The sequence below is a fragment of the Limanda limanda genome, chromosome 8 (assembly GCF_963576545.1).
Source record: "Limanda limanda chromosome 8, fLimLim1.1, whole genome shotgun sequence".
Lineage (NCBI taxonomy): Eukaryota > Metazoa > Chordata > Actinopteri > Pleuronectiformes > Pleuronectidae > Limanda > Limanda limanda.
In genome coordinates, this window is record NC_083643.1 from 17,120,235 (window position 1) to 17,142,143 (window position 21,909).

Genomic DNA, 21,909 nt, shown 5'->3' on the forward strand with positions numbered 1-21,909 from the left:
GAATATATATATAAGAAAATTACTTGCATAAGGGAACGCAGTGAGAGAGCATCAGGACTGAAGGAATCCAAACCCTCTGTGTTTGTTAATGTTATCACATCCATATATTAATACATACACTGGCGTTGATCACTCATTTTATCCAATGCTATAGTTATTCTTCACTTAGTGTTTTTGGTCCATCAAGGCACCATTAATAAAGTGATTATAATCTGTGGGCTCATGCTTTAGGTCCATTAATAAGGACATTTGCGTTTTCAATTGGGTTTTCAGGTTGCAACATCTCAGGTTGCTCAAAGATCTGGTGATCCACAGACAAGCCTTGCACCAGACCATAAAAAAAACATCTCACACTGCAGAACACTGCAGCCAATGGCTCTGGATCAGGAGGATAGATCCCAATGGGCCCCATGATGCAAGGGACAAGCTCCCAGATCTGATCAACCTGTGGTGGGCCTGCCTTAGGAGAGGCTGTCTTGTGAATAAAAGGCACCTGATGACGCTATGGTACACAACTGAAGACATGTCGCTAACATCTGCTGTTGGTCACTAACATCCACTAACAGCAAGGCAGCAGGCTTTAATAAGTGTGGGAGAACATAGATATTCTCCATCTTGTCCTGTGTTGTAAAATGGGACAGGGTACAGTTTTAAAAGGCATAGAAGTTGTAAAACATGGTTTTCATAGTGCTGCCGTACAAGTCAGTAGCCATTCAGATTTAGCTCCAGCCTCAGTGTACCCTCAGGTGTCGGCCTGAGGGTACACTGAGGTTACGGCCCTAACATCTGCTGGCAGACGCTAACACCTGCTACAATACTGTTGGTACCTTGAATCGTGCAGAAAACCTTCAAAATGAAAGAGGGACATTCGCCATCATCTAGTCCTATATTCTATTAAAAAGATCTGAATAAATCACTTAATATAATAATTCTATATAGTATATATAATTCAGACTCTAGTTTGTATTCATCACATCAAATGATTATGAATACATATGATATGTTTATGTATATGAATATAAAACATACTTTTGGCATTACATATTTATATAAATATATATAACATGCTGTACTTTTGGCATTTATATTTGTGTACATATTGATATCAGTTGAATAAACTACACTTCTGACACTTTAACATTGCATCTGACATAAAGACAATTTCATCAACTTCGTGAAACCAGGGCCTGGAGAATACTCGTCTCTGATTGGATGTCAGAGCACATTTCTGTAAGCCTTAAATCAGTGGTGACCATGGCAACACTATCTTCAGGAGCAAAGCTGTTCAGAAAACAACTTTAAAACAAGGAAAACACGAACTTGTCTTTATTCGGGGAAAGTCCTTGGAAAAGCAAAGTTAGCCTCCAACTTCTACTTTTGTGCTAACGTTAGCTTCTGTTAGCTGACGTCACACGTCTGCCCATTAGTGACACTGCTCTGCGTACCAAGCAGCGGACACGTGTGTGGGGTTCGAGTCCCGGCTCAGAGCCCCTCCCCTCGGGAGGTGATGCAGCCGCGGGGTGAAGGAGCCTCCGCCCGGCCAGAGGCGCCCTGACACGGACCGAGCGAGCAAGGGACAGCAGGGGACACTGCGGAGGAGACACCAAGGGGGACAGGTTCTCTGCAGACCAGGCGGCACACGCGTCGTCCCGCTGGGGATTTAGTTTCACTGTGTGGATGAAGACGAGCGGACCGAGTTTGTCTCCACCAGAGATTTCAAAATGAATCGAATAACGGGAAGAGCAGGAGGAGACAGCCTGATTGAGATGAGCCCCACGGATTCTTTCAACGGTGAGTGGCCAAATCCTCCAACTTTAAAGTGCTAGTGTGAAATATAAATATGATATTTAGGATGTATACATGTGTTAAGAAGCTGGGGAAATACTGGTAATTTAATTAGGACTATGCCTTGAGGAAAACTTGAATGAATATTAGATAAATATCTCACTAAAACTACAATCATTTTCCTATAAGAATATTCTACAAACACAATACATGAAGTTAGACATTCTAACAACAACAACAACAACATAACAGTAACATTCAGTCCACAGCTCAGATAAATATGGCTTTTGAAATCACATTTATGTTGCTGTTATTGAGTTTGGCTTGACTTCACTGAGCCTGTAGCAACAACTTTACCCTCACACCTTGATTTTAAAATTCATTTTATTAACATTTCCTCAGCCTTTCATGAAATTTTTTCTAACTCCCCACCCTGCACTTTTCCTCTGAAACACCCACGTCCTTCTTTTTTCGTGGAGGGCAGCAGTGACTTATGGCCAGACAGCCCTCCGACAGCTGGCCTACTCACTGGAAATACTGTGTCACTACAGGCAGCCATTACATTCACCAGCACAAACCCCATATCCCTCTCTCTGCCTCTGCCTCTGCTCCTGGCTGGATTTGAATGTCTAAACAACTGCTTAGTTTTTAGCCTTGTATGGTGCTCGGCTGGCTGGAGTGTGAATCATCCTGGATGCTCTGCAGTGACTCTTATCCTGCTGAATCGATATCAAAGTGTTGGGTTTCATCTGCAGCTTGGAGAGAACTGCACGGTAGAAGTCTAGCTGAGACTGTGAAGTGTGAGTGATAATTATAGGATCACAAACTGTAGTTACTCTTGCCCTTGTGTGTTTATGTTGAGGTAACAGTGGAAGCATTGTGTTTTCCATTCATCACACTCACATTTCCAAAACACTGAATCACACTAATACTCCAAATCCGAGTTATTTTAGTATAGAGGTATACTGATGCTGACTGCTGAATGAAAACAGCCTTATAGCTCCCATGCCTGATTAGAACTATGCAGTATTCCTGTTGGATGAGTAAGATTTAGTCAATCCAGTACCAGCTAACATGCACTTGCAGGATGCAAATATATATACTCAAAATGCCCTATTCTTACCGTTATATTTCCAGACACATTCAGAGCATATAATCTGAAACTAAAGTCAAAACATAGGGGCGGTTCAAGTTCTCTAATAATCTTTTCTCTCTTCTCCGTTTTGTTAAACCTTTTACAGGTTGGTCTGACCACACACATTCAGAACTGTTCCTTGTTGTTGCATCACTGCTCACCCTTAAAAAGAAACATTAAATCTATATCAGACATGTCTTTTATATGTGAACTGGCCTGTGGAAGCAGGTGTACATATATGCGAATGTGTGCACCTGAAACTCACCACTGTAAACATGAGAGATGGCTGATTGCTTCCTGTCAAAGGAAATCAGACCAACCCATCCCACTGTGTTGATATAGAAAATGCTTGAAGAGGCGACTGAATTTCCTCTTCACCCTCAAATGAGGCGGTGGTAACAGTGAGAGTAAAAAAATACATGTGTACAAAATGTAACTCCGCCGTACGCATGCAAAAGAATAGTAGCAGCCTGGACATCATATCTCTGTTTTTGTTATGCAGCGGTATCAGTGCTGCTGAACTGTAAAAATAACCTTCTTTATGTAAATAACAGATGTATGTGAGGTTTGCTTTCTTGGTCTGTTGGGTTGCTGTGGTAATGCAAAAAAAAGAGACTGCAGCCGCCTTGTGGCATTTCCACTGTGTTCAGCTGCTCTCTCTGGAACAATGCCCTAACTGTGGAGGCTACTTTGTTAGGTGGGAAAAGACTCCTGGCATCGCCGGGTGGCTAATACTGGGTTAGCAACAACACTGTGTCCAACTGTGCAAGAATATGCTCAACTGTTTGAGAGGCACTCTCATATGTCTTGAAAGAAATGTAAGCAAGAACAAATCAGAGCAGTTCAAAACAAAATCAGTTTCATAGCTGATTTTTAAGAGAGATGATAGATGTCTTTATTGTTGCTACTAAAAGGCTGTAAAAGTCCAGGGTGAAGAGGGGGGGGGGGTGGTATGTTTCAGCTTTATGTCTAAACTTGCTTTTAACTGTACTATATGAAACGGACTGTCCATGAATCAACAGTTTCCTCTTCGTGCTGCCACAACTCAGAAAGTGTATCTAACAATAAGCATGAATGCTGTTTTATTTTTTTCTCTTAAATAGATTGACATCTTTATGTATCTGTCAATTTAATCACCAGACATTGGCCTTTCACAGGTACTGTTTATAAGTATGATGAACAAATAGTAAAGTAATTATATCCTCAAATACAGAGAAAATGTGCTTTGTACTAAATTCAGCTACTAGCTAATTACCAAAAATGTTATGTGTTCATTCCTGATTGCCTGTATTTTAGCTGTATTATGCAAAAAATTACTGAATTAGTTGTATTGAAACTTGGTAGGATGGTGGGGTATGGGCTAAGGAAAGACCCATTACATTTTTGAGTGGATTTACTCAAGGGGGCGGATTCAGAATAATTTTTTTCACTTTCTTTAACACTGCGAGATTGGGCGTTAACATCTGCGGTGTATGCCCTCTCAGAGTGCCCTACTTTCTATAGAAATCCTTAAAACAAATAGCGTAAGCTGTCATCTTCACTACAAATGGACAAACAATCTTCCAACATATATAATACATACATAAAATAAACCATAACATAAATCATCTGATATATCGATAGGATTGGAATCTTCTACTCCCTTAAATCGATACTGGAACTGGCCCCAGAATCCTGTTTTCTACACACATTTACATTGTTAATTGAGTTGTTACATTTAAAAGACATTTTCAAGAGTCTTTTAAGTAAAGTTTAAGTTCAGTAAAAAAACAATAACCACAAAAAAGGCTGTCGGGGACACATTTGCATCAGAGGTTTCAATTTAATTATTTTATAGTTTTGAACCAGTGCTTCTTTGTTGACTTGGTCTGTAATCACATAGAGACAGAAACATTCTCTGTGTTGAGTCCAAACTAAATATAACATCAGTGAGACCATCAATTAGGATTGCTGCATTTCTAAAAACACACACAGACTTTAACCAGCCTTTGCTTTATTTTGTTAGTGGTAGTGTTGCCAACAGCGTGTGATTCTATAGCATTTTCATCTGCGCTGACATTTGTTCATGCAAATCTTCTTTTATCAGATTCTGCCCTGGAAGGTAATAATTGATTTGGACTGAGGCAAATGTAGAACTTTATAGTGTTTGAATCCACGTTTTACCACAGTGAGAGCTTTCACTTTCAAGGGAGCTAACCAGACTCCTGTCTCATTTCCTGCGTCAGTGCAGTGCAGTGCAACCAGGCTGTGTGTATTCTCTCACAGGGATTTTGTGAGTCATGTTGTCTGGGCTGTGGCAGCACTGCCACAAAATGCTGTACAAATATAGACCATAACATTGGCTGTCAGTCCTCACCAAACTCAGGCAGCTGCTCATAGGCCTGAAACCTACAACGCTACCAACTTGCCTGTTTTGAGATTCAGACTAGAAAGAATGGTCTTATAACTATCATCTGTAATTCGATTTCTAATGTAGTGTTTTGTGTGTTACTGTCTTGCAGATGATATAAATGGCTACAGCCAGCATGCCTCGTCCAGCACAGGATCTTTCCAGCAGGGACAATCAGCGGTAAACAACAAACTCACCACACGTTGACATTCATTCTTCCCCTTCATACACACAGTTTTCTGAAGCGCCCTCCTCTGCGTCATCATCTCAGAAGGTTTCATAACATCCTGTGCCTCAGAATTGAACATATATCAGCCATTTGAATATGTTAAGACAAGTGCTTCCTATACTGTAAGTTAATTTTAGCTTTCCAATACGGATGATTTGACAAACGATTTCTGTTTGGCTGTGTCCTATCTTCACTTCCACCGTACCTCCTGTAGGAGTGGTAGCAGGAAGTTCATTGTGTACAAGTGAAACGCTTTATCTAGATTTTCTTATCCCCTCTTGAGAGTTGAATAATCACACTGTTTTACTTTTATGAACCCACCCACTAAAACAAGACAGGTTAGCGTATGGATCTTAGTAGAATTAACTTTTTTTTTAAATGTTCAGTGTGTAAGATTGAGGGGAAAGGGATCTATTGGCAGAAATTGAATATAACATAATCCTAGTGATGTTTTTACTAGTGTGTGACCCTTGTAAATTGTCCTTTCAATGTAGGCCTCCATGTTTTTTAGTGTCCAAACTGGACAAACTAAACACCTTTTGAGTTTTTATGACAACTGAAGGCTGCCACACGTTCTCTTTCATGTTTGGAAGGGGAGGGTGAGGTGAATTCAGCTGCAACATGGAACTTCACCACTAGGTGCCACTAAATTCTACACACTGAACCTTTAATTGTCTCCGTTTAAAGATTAAATCTGTTTTGTCTTTCCAGATAACGATTTACAACCTGCACTTACATACATGCAAACATATAAATATCCATCCCTTCTTAGGATTATAAGACACCCCCAAAACACACATCTGTAAATGTCACGAGAGAGTCAGAGATAACTCTGATGCTCCTGTCTGTTCTCCCTCTTTCACTCTACTCTTGAAGTCTTTTTTAACACCTGATGTGTGTGTAGAGACCTGTGAGTCTCTCAGCACCAGCCTGGCCTCCCTGGCCTCCTCAGACCACAGCGACAATCCACAGTTTGAGGCTCAGACCTTAGAGCGAATCAATGCTTTGACCGGGGTAAGACGCCAGTCAAGGTCCCAGATGCATGCTGCTGCTGTGTCGGTGTGTGTGTGTTTGTGTCGTCTCACGTCATCTCTGAGCTCAAAACTGTAGATGAGCAAGACCTGATTGTGACATTAACTTGTTTCCAGTGTGAAGTGTTTGAGCGTATTCTGTAAGGATGTCTAATCATAATGCAAGTGTGGCGTGTCTGACATTTTGACCCCCCCCCCCCCCGTGTGAGGTGGCTGCTTCAGTTTTAGCTTTATGCTGTTGACATTGTTGTGTTGTCGGGCTTTGGCTCATTCTCCACTCGGTTTTTCCACAGCTCTCGAGAAAGCGGGCTCTATTCCTGAAGTTTCGTTCAAGGGTATGGCATGGTAAACCAGGCTTGTGATGTGATGCAACTCTGCATATGTCTGTCTGCCTGCCTTTACCTGCTTTTTGGAGAACGTCTGCTCAGTGTTGTGTTTCTCCAGCAGGATGCGGAAAACACAGCTTGGACATAAGAGTTGAAATCAATACACATATCTTGGTAGAGAGCTCATAGCGGTGGCTACTGGGGAGCATGTTGTTTTCTGCAGAGAGTAATGGAAACATGTCGGCATGAGCTGTACTGTGCGTTGATGCGTCATGAGAGTTCATTAAAAGTGGAAAAGGCCTTTTCACCTGCTGTGATCTCACCTGCGATAATCGTCTGCTTCACTGAAGAGAAAGCAACAGCCTGGTTGTGTAATAGTCTAATTACAGTAGTACGCTCATACGTGTTCACACACAAACATGCACATGCACCGTATACTGTATTTTAAGTTTTGCTCTTTTTGTGTGTGCATTTTTGTATGTGTGTGTGCCTGCGTGTACACTGTATACAGTCTATACTGTAATCAAGACACAGCCCTGAGCTCATGACAGGACTGAACTTTGCTGTGGCAAACCACATACTGTGCTGTAGCCTTCTCCTTTTTCATCTCTAATGTGGTCTTGCTTTAACGGTGCATAACCGTTTTAATGAAAAGAGGAATCCTTACCCTTTTTAAATAGCTAATCTTCCTGCAACCAGCTCCTGAAGTAAGGTGACTCCCTCAACCCAAAGCTACGTGAAAGCTCAGTGAAAGATCCCTTCAAGGAGTTTTGGAGGAGACGCAGCTGCACGTCTATAAATTGTCTCTGTGATCAAGCTGACTGTTTTGTCCTCCTCCCAAAAGACATGGGAGTGTATGTCTTCATTTTCCTTACAGATCACAAACTTTCAGCTGCATGTAGCTTCTCAATAATATGTATTTAAAGAGAGTGTTGCTGAACCAGGTATAATTTTCTGCAAAGCTCAGGATAGGAGTGTCCAGTTTTCATTTTTAGCTCCGCAGAAAAACCCTTTTCTCTGTTTAGGATGAATTTGAGGATTGCAATGATTCAGTAAAGACATAACAGAGTGATTTAATGAAAAAAAGAACATTCTTTTCGCTGTTGCTGAACCAATATAATACAAACATTAAAGAGAGATTAGTGCAACCTTGGGATATTTGTATCAGGCTGCATTTGAAACTAAGAGGATTATAAAACTGAAACTAGACAGGAGAGTTGTCTCAGAAGAAAACACATTAAAGTTATATATTATCAGGCAATTTAGCTGTAAATTATTGAAAATCAAATCAAATATTACCAGTTTTAGGAAAATTATGTTAAAATCATGTTTAAATCCCCCCCTACAAAAATAAATGCCCTGAAAGTTAAGGTTGGGAGTGGTACCTCCTCACTGCCTTTGAGAGCCACCTTATGTTACACCATGTTCTACATTTACCCTCCTTAGTTAAGACATAACTTGCAAGTCTGAACACCCAGTAGTTGTGGGTTAGCGGGTAAATGTATAGAGGTCTGTGGCCTGTACCAGCTTTACTTAGAAGAGGCAGGTCCCAGCAGATGCACTGATTCCATATGGCTGATCCGTAATTACAGCAAATTAGAGAGTTTCTGCAGCTACGTCCCAGTTAAAGAAAGCAGCCAATCTGCCATGGTCAACATGGTCCAATCACGACTGAGAGGTAATGCAGACCAGTCATCAGGACACATAATTTGGACAGAGAAAGACATAAAAAGTTTGATCACGTGGACATAATTCCTTGTTTGAGTTGATACAGTAGGAAGCAGGGTGCAGATCCAGCTGCACTGCTGCTGTTCTGGATCATTGTGTGTTGTGGCTCAGACTCTTTACATACATTTTCCATTGATAGTGCCATATTTGCACTTTGAATAAGATTGTGGTTAAGTCTCCAGATAGTTTAAACGATAACTTTCAAACAGTCAAGTCAGACTGGGGAGATAATGCACCAGTCATTATTGGATCTCATCTTACCAGAGCAGATTTCTTAACGTGGTCATCTGGCTTTTTTGCTGTGGTTTTTTAGATTTTTTGGAAAAACCTGTTTCTGGCACAGTTACTCCAAAATATCCAGAATGCTGCCATCTTGAATCTGCACCGTGGCAATCAGGGGTTGGAGCCACGGTAGCCAAGTCCACGCGTTTGACCAATTAAGACTCATTCTCAGCTTTCAATCATGACATTTCACATCAGTGTGATCACAACTGCCTGAAATCTGCATCTTTGAGAAAACAATTTTTAATGTGTATTTTTCCCATATCCCATCCACAAATATGGAGGAAACAGGGTTTATGGCCAATACTGCAGCCAGCCACCAGGTGACGATCAAAATGATATGGCTTCACTTTTGGAGAGCTGTTATGCATCCATTTTTTAACATACAGTCTATGGTTCACTGTGAAGGTGTTGACTAGTACAATGGGAATAATTAATTTGATGTGTACTTTGACTTTTATTTTGGTGCATGTCATGGTCATCCCTCTCTTCCTGGATGTATTCCTCTTATTACATTAACTAAATGCATCAGCAGCTGGCAGCAGCTATGCTGCCACAATGCTGACATCATCTCTAGTAGTCTGCTCTCTTTCTCCTCTGTACTCCTTCCTCCTGCCTGTCCCCCTCCCTCCTTATTCTCTGAATGTCTGAGCAAGTGAGGGCTTGTTGTGGGAGGTGAGGGGCCCGACTGGAGCTCCTCTGATTGTGGGATCAGTGGAATGAGAGTGAGAGAAACAGAGCTTTAAGGAGAGGACTCTGATTCCCGGAGAGAGGCAATTTTGCCCAGGCATCCGGCCTTTTTTCTCTGATGCATCCTAACCATAAAGGGAGGGGATAATGGAGGTAAAGTGCTTTTCCTTTCCTCCCTACCCCCAGAACATTAGACTGACCAACAAGGCAATCTGTGCCAGAAGTACAGTGCAGTGCAGAAGCTCTAGATGTGGTTGTTTTCTGTGCTTAATGTCTGAATTCTCTGAATAATCAGCGGCCCTGTGTAGGTATGTAACTGTACTGCAGTGATGTGGTGTGATGAGAGTTCTGTGGGGTTATTTTTAGCTTTCTGAACAGCTGAAGCAGCACTGACAGTCATGCCTTCCCCTCCTGCCGTGAAACATTTTCTGCAGTTCACTCCTTCCCAACCATGTAGCTGTTAGCATTAGCTGATACACATGCTTGGAATTTCTTTAGCCACCAACAAAGGGTGGTCTCACCGCTATGGATCCCAGGATTTACAGAAAAAGTAAATGTTGGAACCTTTTGCCCAATGTGTCTACTGCCTGTCTCTGTTGTGTAGAGAATGTTCTTTTAAATGTATTTGTGGACCTCCAAAAAATCCTTTACCATGACATATACCCTGATAGTTGTAGAGAGATGACATGAGATCAAAGCTTTTAGGATTCTGGAAATATTTTGTTCGGTAAAACCTAGTAGGGTGACATGAGCAACAGAAAACCCTTTAGCACACTAGTGTTTGGAGTGAGATTATGATATGACACATACAACCGAGTGTGATGTGGTGTGGACGCCTCGTTCTTTGGGTTTTGCTGTTAACCACTGACATACTCTTTGGCTGCTATGAATGCACCCCCGACCTGTTGTGCTGATACTGCGCCACATTATATTTTGAACAGTATTCAATGTTTGTTCGATGTATTTTTACAGATTGACAAACAACAACACAGTAAAGACTCTGTGTTCTTCCGTGATGGGCGGCGGAGGATTGACTTTGTTTTGTCCTATGTGGACGACAAAGATGGCGAGAGAAAACAGGTAAGAAACGACTGAAAGGTACATTTTTATTTCTCTATGTTATTTTTATGTTTTTTTATGTATTTACGTTTGATTTGTTGTTGTTTTATTTCCAACCGAGCAGAATGAAAGAGAATATTGATAAATGTTGCACAAACTAAACATCTTGAAAACTTAAAATGTTGCACAAAAGAACAGTGAATGTTAAATCCACACCTTGATTAAGACACTAAGAACTGGTTCTTACAGGATATCCTCAGAGCTCACAGTGTGAGTCACTTGCATACTCTAAATACCACAACACTGATAAAGCTAGATAAACTGTTTCTCTGAGTTTCCATCCCTGATCCTGGGAAGGACTTTCCTAAGGTCACTGCTACATTGCCAAAGAGTCACAAGCTTATTTTCTTCTTTGGTAAATCAAGTTTTTCCATTCTGTGTTTGATCACATGTTGTTCTGTGGCCAGTTGCTATCAGCCGTGGGGCACTGAAAGACTGTGTTAGTGATACTGGGCTGTTAGCCTTCACATGTGGATGTTACCACTCCTCCTGTATGAGTCGGTTAGACACAGCCTCGTCAGCGAGTCAACACTTAGACCCCTGGCCTTGTCAGGAAGGACTCTTCTTATTTTTTCCACTGTTAGAGGAAGGCCAAATAGGAGGTCACTTCCTGTGATTCATCCATGTGCTGTTAAACTTGGCAGTAAATCCTCCCAGTTAGGCTTTCGCTCTGTCAATTTGTACTGTGATGATATGGTCAATTTCTGTATATGTATTTTTTATGATAATATTTAACCTTAAACAGTAAGTGACAAACGGTAACTTTTGTAATTTCGGCAGTGTACACAATAACTCTCACTAACTGCCATGGCAGCTGCTGTAGAATCTGCTGACACATTGGTTTCACATATCCAGATGTACACTCTTCACATTATGCATGTCTTCTCACATTATAAGTATTATGATTTTATGTTTTGATATATAAATTGTATGCATTTAAATGGATTGTTTTCAGTTGATAACACATTTTATTTCAATATTGTACATATAACGTCTGAATAACTTATAATCTAAATACTGTATATGCTGCTCACTGTTACATGTAAGGTTTGTGTGTACTTAATTTGATGTACAGTAAATTCCATTATTATAATTCTATGATAGCTAAATATAACTAATAAATATATGTACCTATTCTGTTTTTCTTTCAAGGAGAGGAGGAGGGTGTATGAGGCCAATTTAGCCAAAGTTGGTCTGGAGCTGGAGACAGAAGATAAATCAGTAAGATTCTCATTTTGATTATTGTCTAATCTCCGGATAGATCAGAAGTTATACTAGATGCATATATCATATTTCATATCTGTAGGCTTCGAGACATTAACATAATCTCTATAAATTCTCTCCTACTACTGAATTAGTTTTTCCAGTAGCTCTTTATACATTTTTCTGTCATTATCACCAGGAGTCAGAAGATGGGAAGACTTATTTTGTGAAGATCCATGCTCCATGGGAAGTGTTGACCACCTACGCAGACGTGCTTAAGATCAAGGTTCCGTTCAAGGTCAACGACATCCCAGTCAACACAGAGATGCCCATGAACTGGCTGTCAACCCCGTTCCGTCTGCCCGAGACCATCATGCACCCTGAGCCGGACTTCTTCACCGCTCCTTTCGATAAGAGCAAGTCTGACTTCTTCCTCATCGATGACAAAGAGACATTCTTCCCCCCTTCCAATCGCAACAGGATCGTAAGGACACTTTGGCTTTCTTAACTAAAAAATAAAATATTCCATTCAGAGCTAAATACTGCAAATGCTGCTGCAGCAGGCCTGAAGTAACATTTTAGAAAATAGTCATCAAGATGACTAACCTTCAAATTTAGCAGGTCATGTTTATTGTGTTGAACTGAAGGTCCATTATCTCAAAATTGTGGGGAACCCAAAGGCAACTTTATAATTTAGTTTTTGCACTAGAAGTTTTATATTTGGTTTCACTCTCTCTGCTCAGGTCTACTACATCCTGTCCCGCTGTTCATACTTGAGGGAGGAATGTGGAGATAAAGACAAAAAGGGAATCAAGAGGCTACTCAACAATGGCACCTACACTGCTGCCTTTCCCCTGCACGATGTGAGTCTCTTCTGCTGAACTTCTGGCCCTGAACCAATCGAATGTTCACTATTTGATTTCCAGCAGTATTATCCTAGTGAAAGCTGTGTGTGATGTTGTAATGAAAGGATGATTTAAACAACAAATGTGATTTTGAACTATTTTATTCTATACATGCAGTGTAGATATTGGAAACAATCCAGGGACATTCACTGCGAGAGTGAGAGATACAGTCTGTACAAACACTGGGCCAGATTCCTCTATTTCTTCAAGGAGCAACCCCTCAACCTTGTCAGGCAAGATCTGAAAACAAAGTTGTCATATCTGATGTGTAGTAGCTCAACTGTAGTGGAACAGCAAAGGAATTCACAATTAATGTTGTCTTTCCTCTCCAACAGGAAATACTACGGAGAGAAGATCGGTATTTATTTTGCCTGGCTGGGTTTCTACACTGAGATGTTGTTGTTTGCTGCCATAGTTGGGACGATTTGTTTCGTCTACGGAGTCCTCACTTACGATGACAATGAGTGGAGGTGAGTTTTACAATGAAAACCGGCCTGTCTGGTCAGTGTGTTATTACATATTATTTTATGTTTTTGATAATAAAAAAATGAACTTATCTCCCAACAGTAAAGAAATATGCAGCGCAGAAATTGGAGGCAAGATCGTCATGTGCCCACTGTGTGACAAGAAATGCGGCTTCTGGAAACTCAACTCAACATGTAACTCCTCATGGGTGAGATTTCCTAACTTTCCTCCTTAGTTGCTTGTGTTTGGGATTCATGTTCTACCCACATGTGTGACATTTTAAGGATGGTAACAACTAAGTGTCAACAAATCAAGTATTTTATTATCTCACTATTTGTCAAATATGCTCTTCTTTCAGCAATCACACCTATTTGACAATGTGGGAACTGTGTTTTTTGCGATATTCATGGGGATATGGGGTGAGTAAAGATATTGTCTCTTTGTATTTTATATCTTCTGACCCAGTGCACCACCTAGTGGCAGCTGTCAAACTATTCTACTCATAACTGACATTTCTGTAATATATTATATATGTTAAATGAGGTCAAAGCACTGAACAATTATACTTGAAAACCTCAACAACATCACTGTCTAGTACATTTAATCAAAGCCTGTCTGATACAAATGTTTAGGGGGAGGTGCTGATACAGATATAAAGTAGTAAGGCTCTTTCTGGTACCTATATATATCAGCCAAAAAAATTGGCGATGATCAAAGAAATGTAATTGAGGCTTGCTATTTCACAATTTAACCATAAATAATCTGAAAGAAAACACAAATACAACCAAATATACAGAACTTGTATTAATTAAAATGTAAACATAAATGCACATATTTCTTATTTATTTAAATTAAATGATTTCATTGGCCCTTACAACATAAACGCTGATAGAGGTACACATTCTGCGCAAGGATAATATTGATGATATTATCAACAGAGGACTTTGTGTTTAAACATGTTGATAGCAATTAAATAAGTTATCAAGAAGCCTGATACACCTGGTGTGGATGAATGTCTCTTCAGTGACGCTGTTCCTGGAGCTCTGGAAGAGGCGGCAGGCTCGGCTCGAATATGAGTGGGATCTGGTCGACTTTGAGGAGGAGCAACAGCAGCTGCAGCTCCGGCCAGAGTACGAGACCAAGTGCTCCAAACGCAAGCTGAACCGCATCACACAGGTGTTTGAGTGCTCATGAAATACTAATATCCTGTATGATACTGTTCAAATGTGCAGCTCTACATCTGTGTAGCTCCCACAAGGCTTTACCAGACAGCTATACTGTTTGTAAGGACTAAGAATGATTACACAATACAGTATGTGTTGTATTTATTGAATACAGGTTTTACAGGCTGGGTTACAGTCATTCATTATACCTGTGTCTTTACTAAAAAGCAGGTTTGAATAGAGATCTTTCGAATCAAGAACCCTAGTTCTGTTATTAGTTGTAAATAGTCATAGTAGCAGGCACAGAGTTGAATTGCAAGAGCAACAGGGTGCTTTAATTTGTTGTGACCACATTCCACCCGTCTTTAGGAACCAGAGTGGGTTCTTAGCAGGACTGCTACAGATCTATTGGCCAAATTATTTCTGTGCTGGGCCACCGTGATCCTCTGGGTAAGGGTGGCACTTAATGTGGAATGCCAGTGTTGGTAAAGGAAAGTGTTGGTGTGATGTATTTTGTGTGGTCAACCGACATTTCTGGAAAGACTTGGAGGCATGAACTTCCTTCTCTTTGCTGCATTCCTGTTTGTCTGGTGGATCGGTGTCTTGAAAGAGGTTTTTGCAAGAGCTTGACTTCAGCAGGAGTCTGTTTGATGAAATAATTGGACTCACGCCTAAATTCCTACACGTAAAAAACTCTGATTGGGACCTCCTTATCTTTGGGTAGTGGTAATTAAAGGAACTTGGCCTGAAGGGGTCTTTTCAGGATATAACAAATGGTTACTGACTTCTCTGTCCATGCTTTGCTTGGTTATGATGTAGGAAATGGAGCCATACTTACCCATAACAAGCAAGTGTGCACGCTTATGTCTATCTGGAGCCACTGTCATTTTCTGGGTGAGCATAGTATCTTTGGTTCTTCATTAATTACAACTGCTTTCAACTATCTTCCATCTGTTCTTCCTCCCTGTGTTACTTACCTTTCCCCATCATAGTGTTCATCATGATCACATGGAACCATAGACTGTATGTTAAGATGGACATCGTGACATCTTTCCCATAGAGAAGTAAAAAATCATCTTTATCGCCCCTTGGTGGTTGGCTGCAGTGTGGGTCATAAACTCTGTCTAAACGATGTTAGTGGCCGGGACACGGAAGAAACAAATTTGGCTCAGTAAACAATCATTTTAGGTAGGTTTTTTTTCACACTGGGGGTCATTAAGTTTTGTTCTAATTAGTTACTTGATGCTATGAAAACAAAATGAAACTTCATGATTGACAGCTGAGACTCACTACTTGACAAGCATGTGTGTCTGTGGGAGCTCGATACTGTGGCTCCACACCACGATCACTACTGTGTAGACTCCGGCTCCAAATTGTGTCAGAAGCGTAAGATGGTGGCACCCAGGGAGATTGTAGCTTCATTTTTGAACAACAGGAGGAAGTGGAGACGTGTCCTCCATCCATACAGTCCATGCAATGACCAGTATCATGTGACCAGAGCCAGTTTGCGTAAAACCTCTTTAAAATGTAGCTCTTGTAAATAATTTAAAAGCTGAGATGAGCACAATTGTCTGTATGTATGCATGCATTTACTATTAGCTATAACAATTATGTCAAAATGATTTCATTCTTACAAGTAGGACCCATTGAAGACCAAACTTTTATGCATACTTGCCCTGAATTTATAACTTTTATCCTCACTTACATAAAAAAAACATTAAATTGTGTCCTAGTTGCTAGATTATGGTAGCTGGGTTTTCATGGGGCATTTGTACACAACTCAAGCCTGTCTTCTAACATTTTCCGTTGGCTGTAACTTCCGTTGGCTGTAACTCATTTGCTGTGGTGTTCTCACTGTACCTTTTGTCTCGTGCCTTGCTGTGCCATGCAGTTGTCTTTCATGTTGCCACTGTTGTCTCTGTCCGGAAGATTTCATTGATCATTGCCTGCATCATTGGCGTGATAGCGTACCGCCTGGCAGTGTACGCCGCCTTCGCCAGCATCATGAAGGACAACCCCACCGCCCAGTTGCACGTGGTCGGCCCCTACATCACGCCACAGCTGGCCACCTCTGTCACCGCCTCCTGCATCAACTTTGTCATCATCATGATCCTCAACCTCATGTATGAGAGGGTGGCTATTTGGATCACAGATATGGGTGAGGGCCAGAGTGAGAGGATGTAAACAAGACAGTTACATTTCTGTGTCTTTATTTGTCCACACTTCAGTGCATATTATCACAGTCTTGTAAGTAGGCTCAACAATTCCCTTATGAAACCACATTGAAATTTGGATTAGAATTCCACACATTCAAACATATCCGTCCTGTAACATGCCTTTATAATAAATATATAAATAATAATTTTTTGAGAAGATAGCAAGCATGTTGTAAATCACAGACTGACGCAATGTTAGAGAAAGAGTAAAAAAAGCCGATTAGGATTCACAAAAAATTAAATGGGTTTACTGAGTCATGCCTCTCCACAAAATTAGTAGTTTCTACGTTCTCCTGCTAATTAAAAAACATGAATGCAGACAAATACATAACCTCCTTGGCAGAAGTTGATTCTTATTTAGTGTATGTATTTAAAATCTATCTTTTGCAACCTTTTACTACGTGACAGAAATTCCAAAGACGCACCTGGAGTATGAGAACAAGTTGACGGTGAAGATGTTCCTCTTCCAGTTCGTCAACTACTACTCCTCCTGCTTCTACGTGGCTTTCTTTAAGGGCAAGTTTGTCGGCTATCCTGGAAATTATGCCTACATGTTTGGCGTTTGGACCAACTTGAGGAATGAAGAGGTACAAAACAAGACTAGATTAGCGTCAATAACTCAGCTTAAGTAAAGAATGTAAGTTCATTTTGGTTTCTTTTCTTTCTCCACGTGTGAATTCAGTGTGACCCTGGTGGTTGTCTTATTGAGCTGACCACCCAGCTGGTGATAGTGATGACTGGTAAACAGGTGTGGGGCAACATCCAAGAGGCTCTGGTCCCGTGAGTATTCCATCTGAATGTGCCACACTTATCTCTTTGTAAATAGCTGTGTTGTGGTTCCATTTGAAGCTCTTCCCCCTCCCCCTGTTTCCTTCAGGTGGCTGATGAACTGGTGGGGCAGCAGGAAGGCACGGAAACACCCAGAGAGTCTTTACAGCCGCTGGGAGCAGGACAATGACCTCCAGAGCTTCGGACAACTGGGTCTTTTCGACGAGTACCTGGAAATGGGTAAACATTCATTACAACACCAATGCACTACACAGAGGAAGACATACCTGAAACTGAGGCTGCAGCCAAGACCATCTGAATAACCTCCAAGTCTCCATTTGAGTCAATTCAAATTCTCAAGTACAGATACCCAACTTCAATACTTTATTAAAGTTTACTTTCAGTAAGAATATTTATCTGTAGGTAGGTCGGTAAGTGGATAAATAGATGCGGTGTCCTCTGAGATTCAACAGACGGTGCTGTCTCCATCACACTGCCTCTCACCAACCTCTCTTCTCTGTGTCCCAGTGATCCAGTTTGGTTTCATCACGCTTTTCGTCGCCTCCTTCCCCCTGGCCCCCCTGCTGGCACTGATCAACAACGTTATTGAAGTAAGAGTGGATGCCTGGAAGCTGACCACTCAGTACAGACGCCCAGTGGCAGCCAAGGCCCACAGCATCGGGGCCTGGGAGGAAATCCTCAGCGGGATCGCCGTCCTCTCCGTTGTCACAAATGTTAGTACTGGACTGTCAGTGTGACTGCTCATTATCTGCCCAGTTGTATCTGTGGTTTTGTCCTCACACCATCTTTCCCTTGCTTCGTAGGCGTTCATCGTGGCCTTCACCTCTGATATGATCCCTCGGCTCGTGTACATGTATGCCTACCACCCAGATGGTGAAATGAATATGAAAGGCTACATAAACAACAGCCTGTCGACTTATGATATATCTGCGTTCCCACTGGCCAACAGCCCTGAGGAGGGGGAGAACCCTGCTTGGTTCAACAGCTCCATCACGACCTGCAGGTGAGTGTGTGTGTTCGTTTGTTAAGTTGAGTTACAAATGCAGAAAGTATTTCTAGCAAATTGTACTTTAATTTAATTATAAAGTAAGGCCAATTTCAGTGTCAAGTATATTACATTAGCTGGTTATTTTTATGGATGTGTTCAAATGTAAGCACTACTCTAATGTTGCTGGGGGGGTTAAGCTAATTTGAACTATTTCATAGCTTTGCTCAAAAAAATATTGTATGTAAAATCAAAGTACATGGTAATGCCAGGTGTTAAATACATACAAAAGTGCTTTACTCATAGTAGTAGCATAAATACTATTTCATTCTCTTTTGCACAGTGGACTGAAGAATGACTTTAAACAATCTTGAATCAAATGAGTCTACAGTAATCATAAAACTCTTTTTCTTTGTTTGTAGGTATCGTGATTTCCGCTACCCTTCGGGCCATGAGAAGGAGTACCACCACACCATGCAGTTCTGGCATATTTTGGCTGCCAAGCTTGCTTTCATTATCATCATGGAGGTAAATCCACCAACACTTAGTGACCTCATAAGCTGAGCCTCAGATTCTTCCCTTGAGCTGTAGATAGTGAAGAAAGAACAATGTTTCTCTGATATAATACAAAGTCTAACTCCTCACAAAATTTCTTCTTCAGCTCTTAAAGTAATTCATCCAACATTAACCCATTGTACTATATTCTTCTGCAGCATGTCGTGTTCATGGTGAAGTTCTTCGTGGCCTGGATGATCCCAGATGTTCCCTCTGACGTGAGGGCTCGAGTGAAGAGAGAGCGCTACCTGGTCCAGGAATATCTCCACAACTACGAGGTGGAGAAGCTGAAGAAGCAGCTCACCCACAACAACTGTAGCAATGACTGTAGCTGTGAGCCCATGATCTATCCATCTTTATCCAAACACGAGGTGCTGTCAGAGTGTCTCTAGCCCAGCGAGCTGCTGGTGGATCAGCTGGACACGATGGGATGACATGGTGATGTGTAGATTGACCTGCTTGTGTATTATGATACATCTCTTTACTGCAGTGCCTGTGTTGTTTGTGCAGTACACACACAGACGTTTATCAAAGAGCTATAGAGGTTTCCATCACTCACAGCCATGCTGCCGATTGTGAAGTGCACACAATGACCACGTCTCCATGCATGCTGACTTAAAATTGAAATGCTGTCTCATATTTATGGCTTTTTTCACTCTATTTTGTAATTATAGTGATGAGGATCATTCAGATCTTGTGTCGAAAAGACTACTTATTTAATTGCCACCATAATTAACCAAAGACTGGATGCCTTTATATAGAACAAACACTTACCACTGTTTTTATATATCTGCCAGTAGACTATCAATATTATTTGGAAACTGATTTTGCTTTTTTTCAAGTTTGAATATTTGTTTGTTTGTTTGTACGGTGATATGAAGGGTTCCAGTGTCATGTACTATAAGTTAATGCTGGACTTTTTTTTTTTTTTAATTGTCACAAATGTGAGTATTGTTTATTTTACATTATTGTGGTCGTGACACAGAAGTAACACACTTTTACCAAATGATTTTCCTCACCCTAGTGGCTTTAAAAGAATCCTGCTCTGACCTCGTTACAGCCCAACAGTTGCTCCAGGTCCAGAACCGACTTGTGAAGTAGGTTTTTATGAAGAGAAACGTGTGCTGCTGTTATCACTGTGAGTACAGGCAAGATTTGTGTCCTGAGATGGCCAGTTGTTGAGCAGCTGCAGCAGCTGTCGACTGTTGACAGTGAGACTTGTTCCTGGAGATGAGAAGCAAAAAGCCCTGAGAGGGTGAAGACATCCCTTTTTAATGTGCCTCTGTTTACCAACACGTTAGAGCTAATGAAAGCCTGCAGCCCCCCCGCCTACTCAACTATGTTTGCGTCATTACACAAAGTATATCAGCCTCCCGGTTTCCTCAGCTGTGTCTTTGTGGTGAAGGAAAGATACACACATTTTTTTTTTATTTTGCACAAAGCACTTAATAAAACCTCACTACCAAGACATAAACATGTCAATCTGTTTGTTGTCCTTCCACCACACATTGATAATCAGTGTTTCAAATCAGAGGTGTGCGATGGTCTTTGTTCATTTACGTAAAGAAGAGATTAACCGTAGTAAGGAGTTTCTTGTTCTGAGCGTTTTTATTGGGGTTTAATGCCAACAAAGATAAAATGTAGCGTTTTGTAAGGATTCACATTTATTTGACCGCATACATGCAAGTGAAGAGTAAAACCGAAGTATTTTAAGTTAATGATAATGTAAAACTGCTTTAAACTCAGGCAACTAAACCCTTTTTGCAGATGTGACTGCTCCAGCAAAATTGGTCTGTTCTAGTTTTTCTTGCTGATCTATGCCTGACCTGTTGATGCCTTAATAAATCCAACAACTTTGTTCTCCATTTTATTTCTTCAACTTTTTTTCCTCATGTCTGTCTTCTTGTTATGCTTTGATAACATTTGATTTTATACTGTTACCATACATGAAAAGGTTGAACCTGTTTACTTTATGCTGAAAGTTTCATATTATAATCTATTTAGTTCCGACATTTTTGTAATGGTCATATTCACAAATGTGTAATGCAACAAAGGCTGTTCTCCAAAATAAAGAACCTGTTGAACTTGAGCAGTTGTGGGAGATGTTTGAATGTGGGCTTGCTTGCCGAAAAAATGAAAGTTGCTGTCACTAGAACAGATGGCCTGAAAAAAACACTGATAACTATTGGGTGTTTGTTCACACAAGTGGGCGTGCTCGACACCAAAATATGTTGGCAGGGTTGTTTCTCTCAGCACAGTAACAGAGACATGGGAAACACACAGGTCCAGGTAGGTCGGAGAGGGTCGGGCAGGGTTTGAAACATGTTATCGGAACATTAAGAGATGTATGGAACAGCTAGAAGAGCTTCTAAAAGAGTTTTGTGGCTAATTATGAAGATGATTGAAAGCTTATGTGTTCTTCTATGAGTGGAAATAGACTCATGTATGGATTTTCACTTTTCGTGTCCCTATTGGTTTACAACTAAATTCAGTGTTAGAATCAGAATCAGAAGAATCAGAAGTATTTTATTGCCAAGTACGTTCACACATACAAGGAATTTGCTCTGGTTATTGGTGCAAACAATGAACATAGAAACATAAAAACGCAATAAATACAACATGCATAGGAGAGAAATAAAAAATGGGAAACCAGTATATATTTACTCACTGTTTACTTCTTATTTACTCACTCTTTACCAATATTTATACAAAGTAACATTTATTTTGAGATAAACATTTCTGAATAAAAATATATAAAAAATATAAAAAGTGAAGTAAAACGTGAAATGCTAAATGCATTGCCATATTGCAATATGCAATGTAATGCAGTATAATATAATATGATATGATATAATATAATGTGTTTATTTAATTAGACACACTTGAAATAAAGCTGCATGTGTAAACTCCAAGC

At 40.6% G+C, this 21,909-nt stretch overlaps 1 protein-coding gene across 1 annotated transcript; it reads left to right on the forward strand.

Moving 5' to 3' along the window:
• Positions 1–1,561: 1,561 nt before the first annotated feature.
• Positions 1,562–21,084, forward strand: ano5a (anoctamin 5a). Its single transcript, XM_061075952.1, has 20 exons — positions 1,562–1,791; positions 5,422–5,489; positions 10,568–10,675; positions 11,867–11,935; positions 12,117–12,401; positions 12,661–12,780; positions 12,940–13,055; positions 13,158–13,292; positions 13,390–13,495; positions 13,646–13,706; positions 14,312–14,463; positions 15,270–15,344; positions 16,380–16,608; positions 17,075–17,253; positions 17,349–17,446; positions 17,544–17,674; positions 17,963–18,168; positions 18,259–18,458; positions 18,863–18,968; positions 19,154–21,084. The coding sequence occupies exons 1-20, from the start codon at positions 1,722–1,724 to the stop codon at positions 19,385–19,387; spliced, it is 2,748 nt and encodes a 915-aa protein (XP_060931935.1). The 5' UTR covers positions 1,562–1,721; the 3' UTR covers positions 19,388–21,084.
• The last annotated feature ends 825 nt before the right edge of the window (positions 21,085–21,909 follow it).

Excerpts from the sequence above, each read along its gene's own strand:
- ano5a (XM_061075952.1), top strand. The coding sequence starts at position 1,722 with ATGAATCGAATAACGGGAAGAGCAGGAGGAGACAGCCTGATTGAGATG. Across the intron at positions 12,781-12,939 it reads CTGCCTTTCCCCTGCACGAT|TGTAGATATTGGAAACAATC; the intron begins GTGAGTCTCTTC and ends CTATACATGCAG. Across the intron at positions 17,675-17,962 it reads CGACGAGTACCTGGAAATGG|TGATCCAGTTTGGTTTCATC; the intron begins GTAAACATTCAT and ends TCTGTGTCCCAG.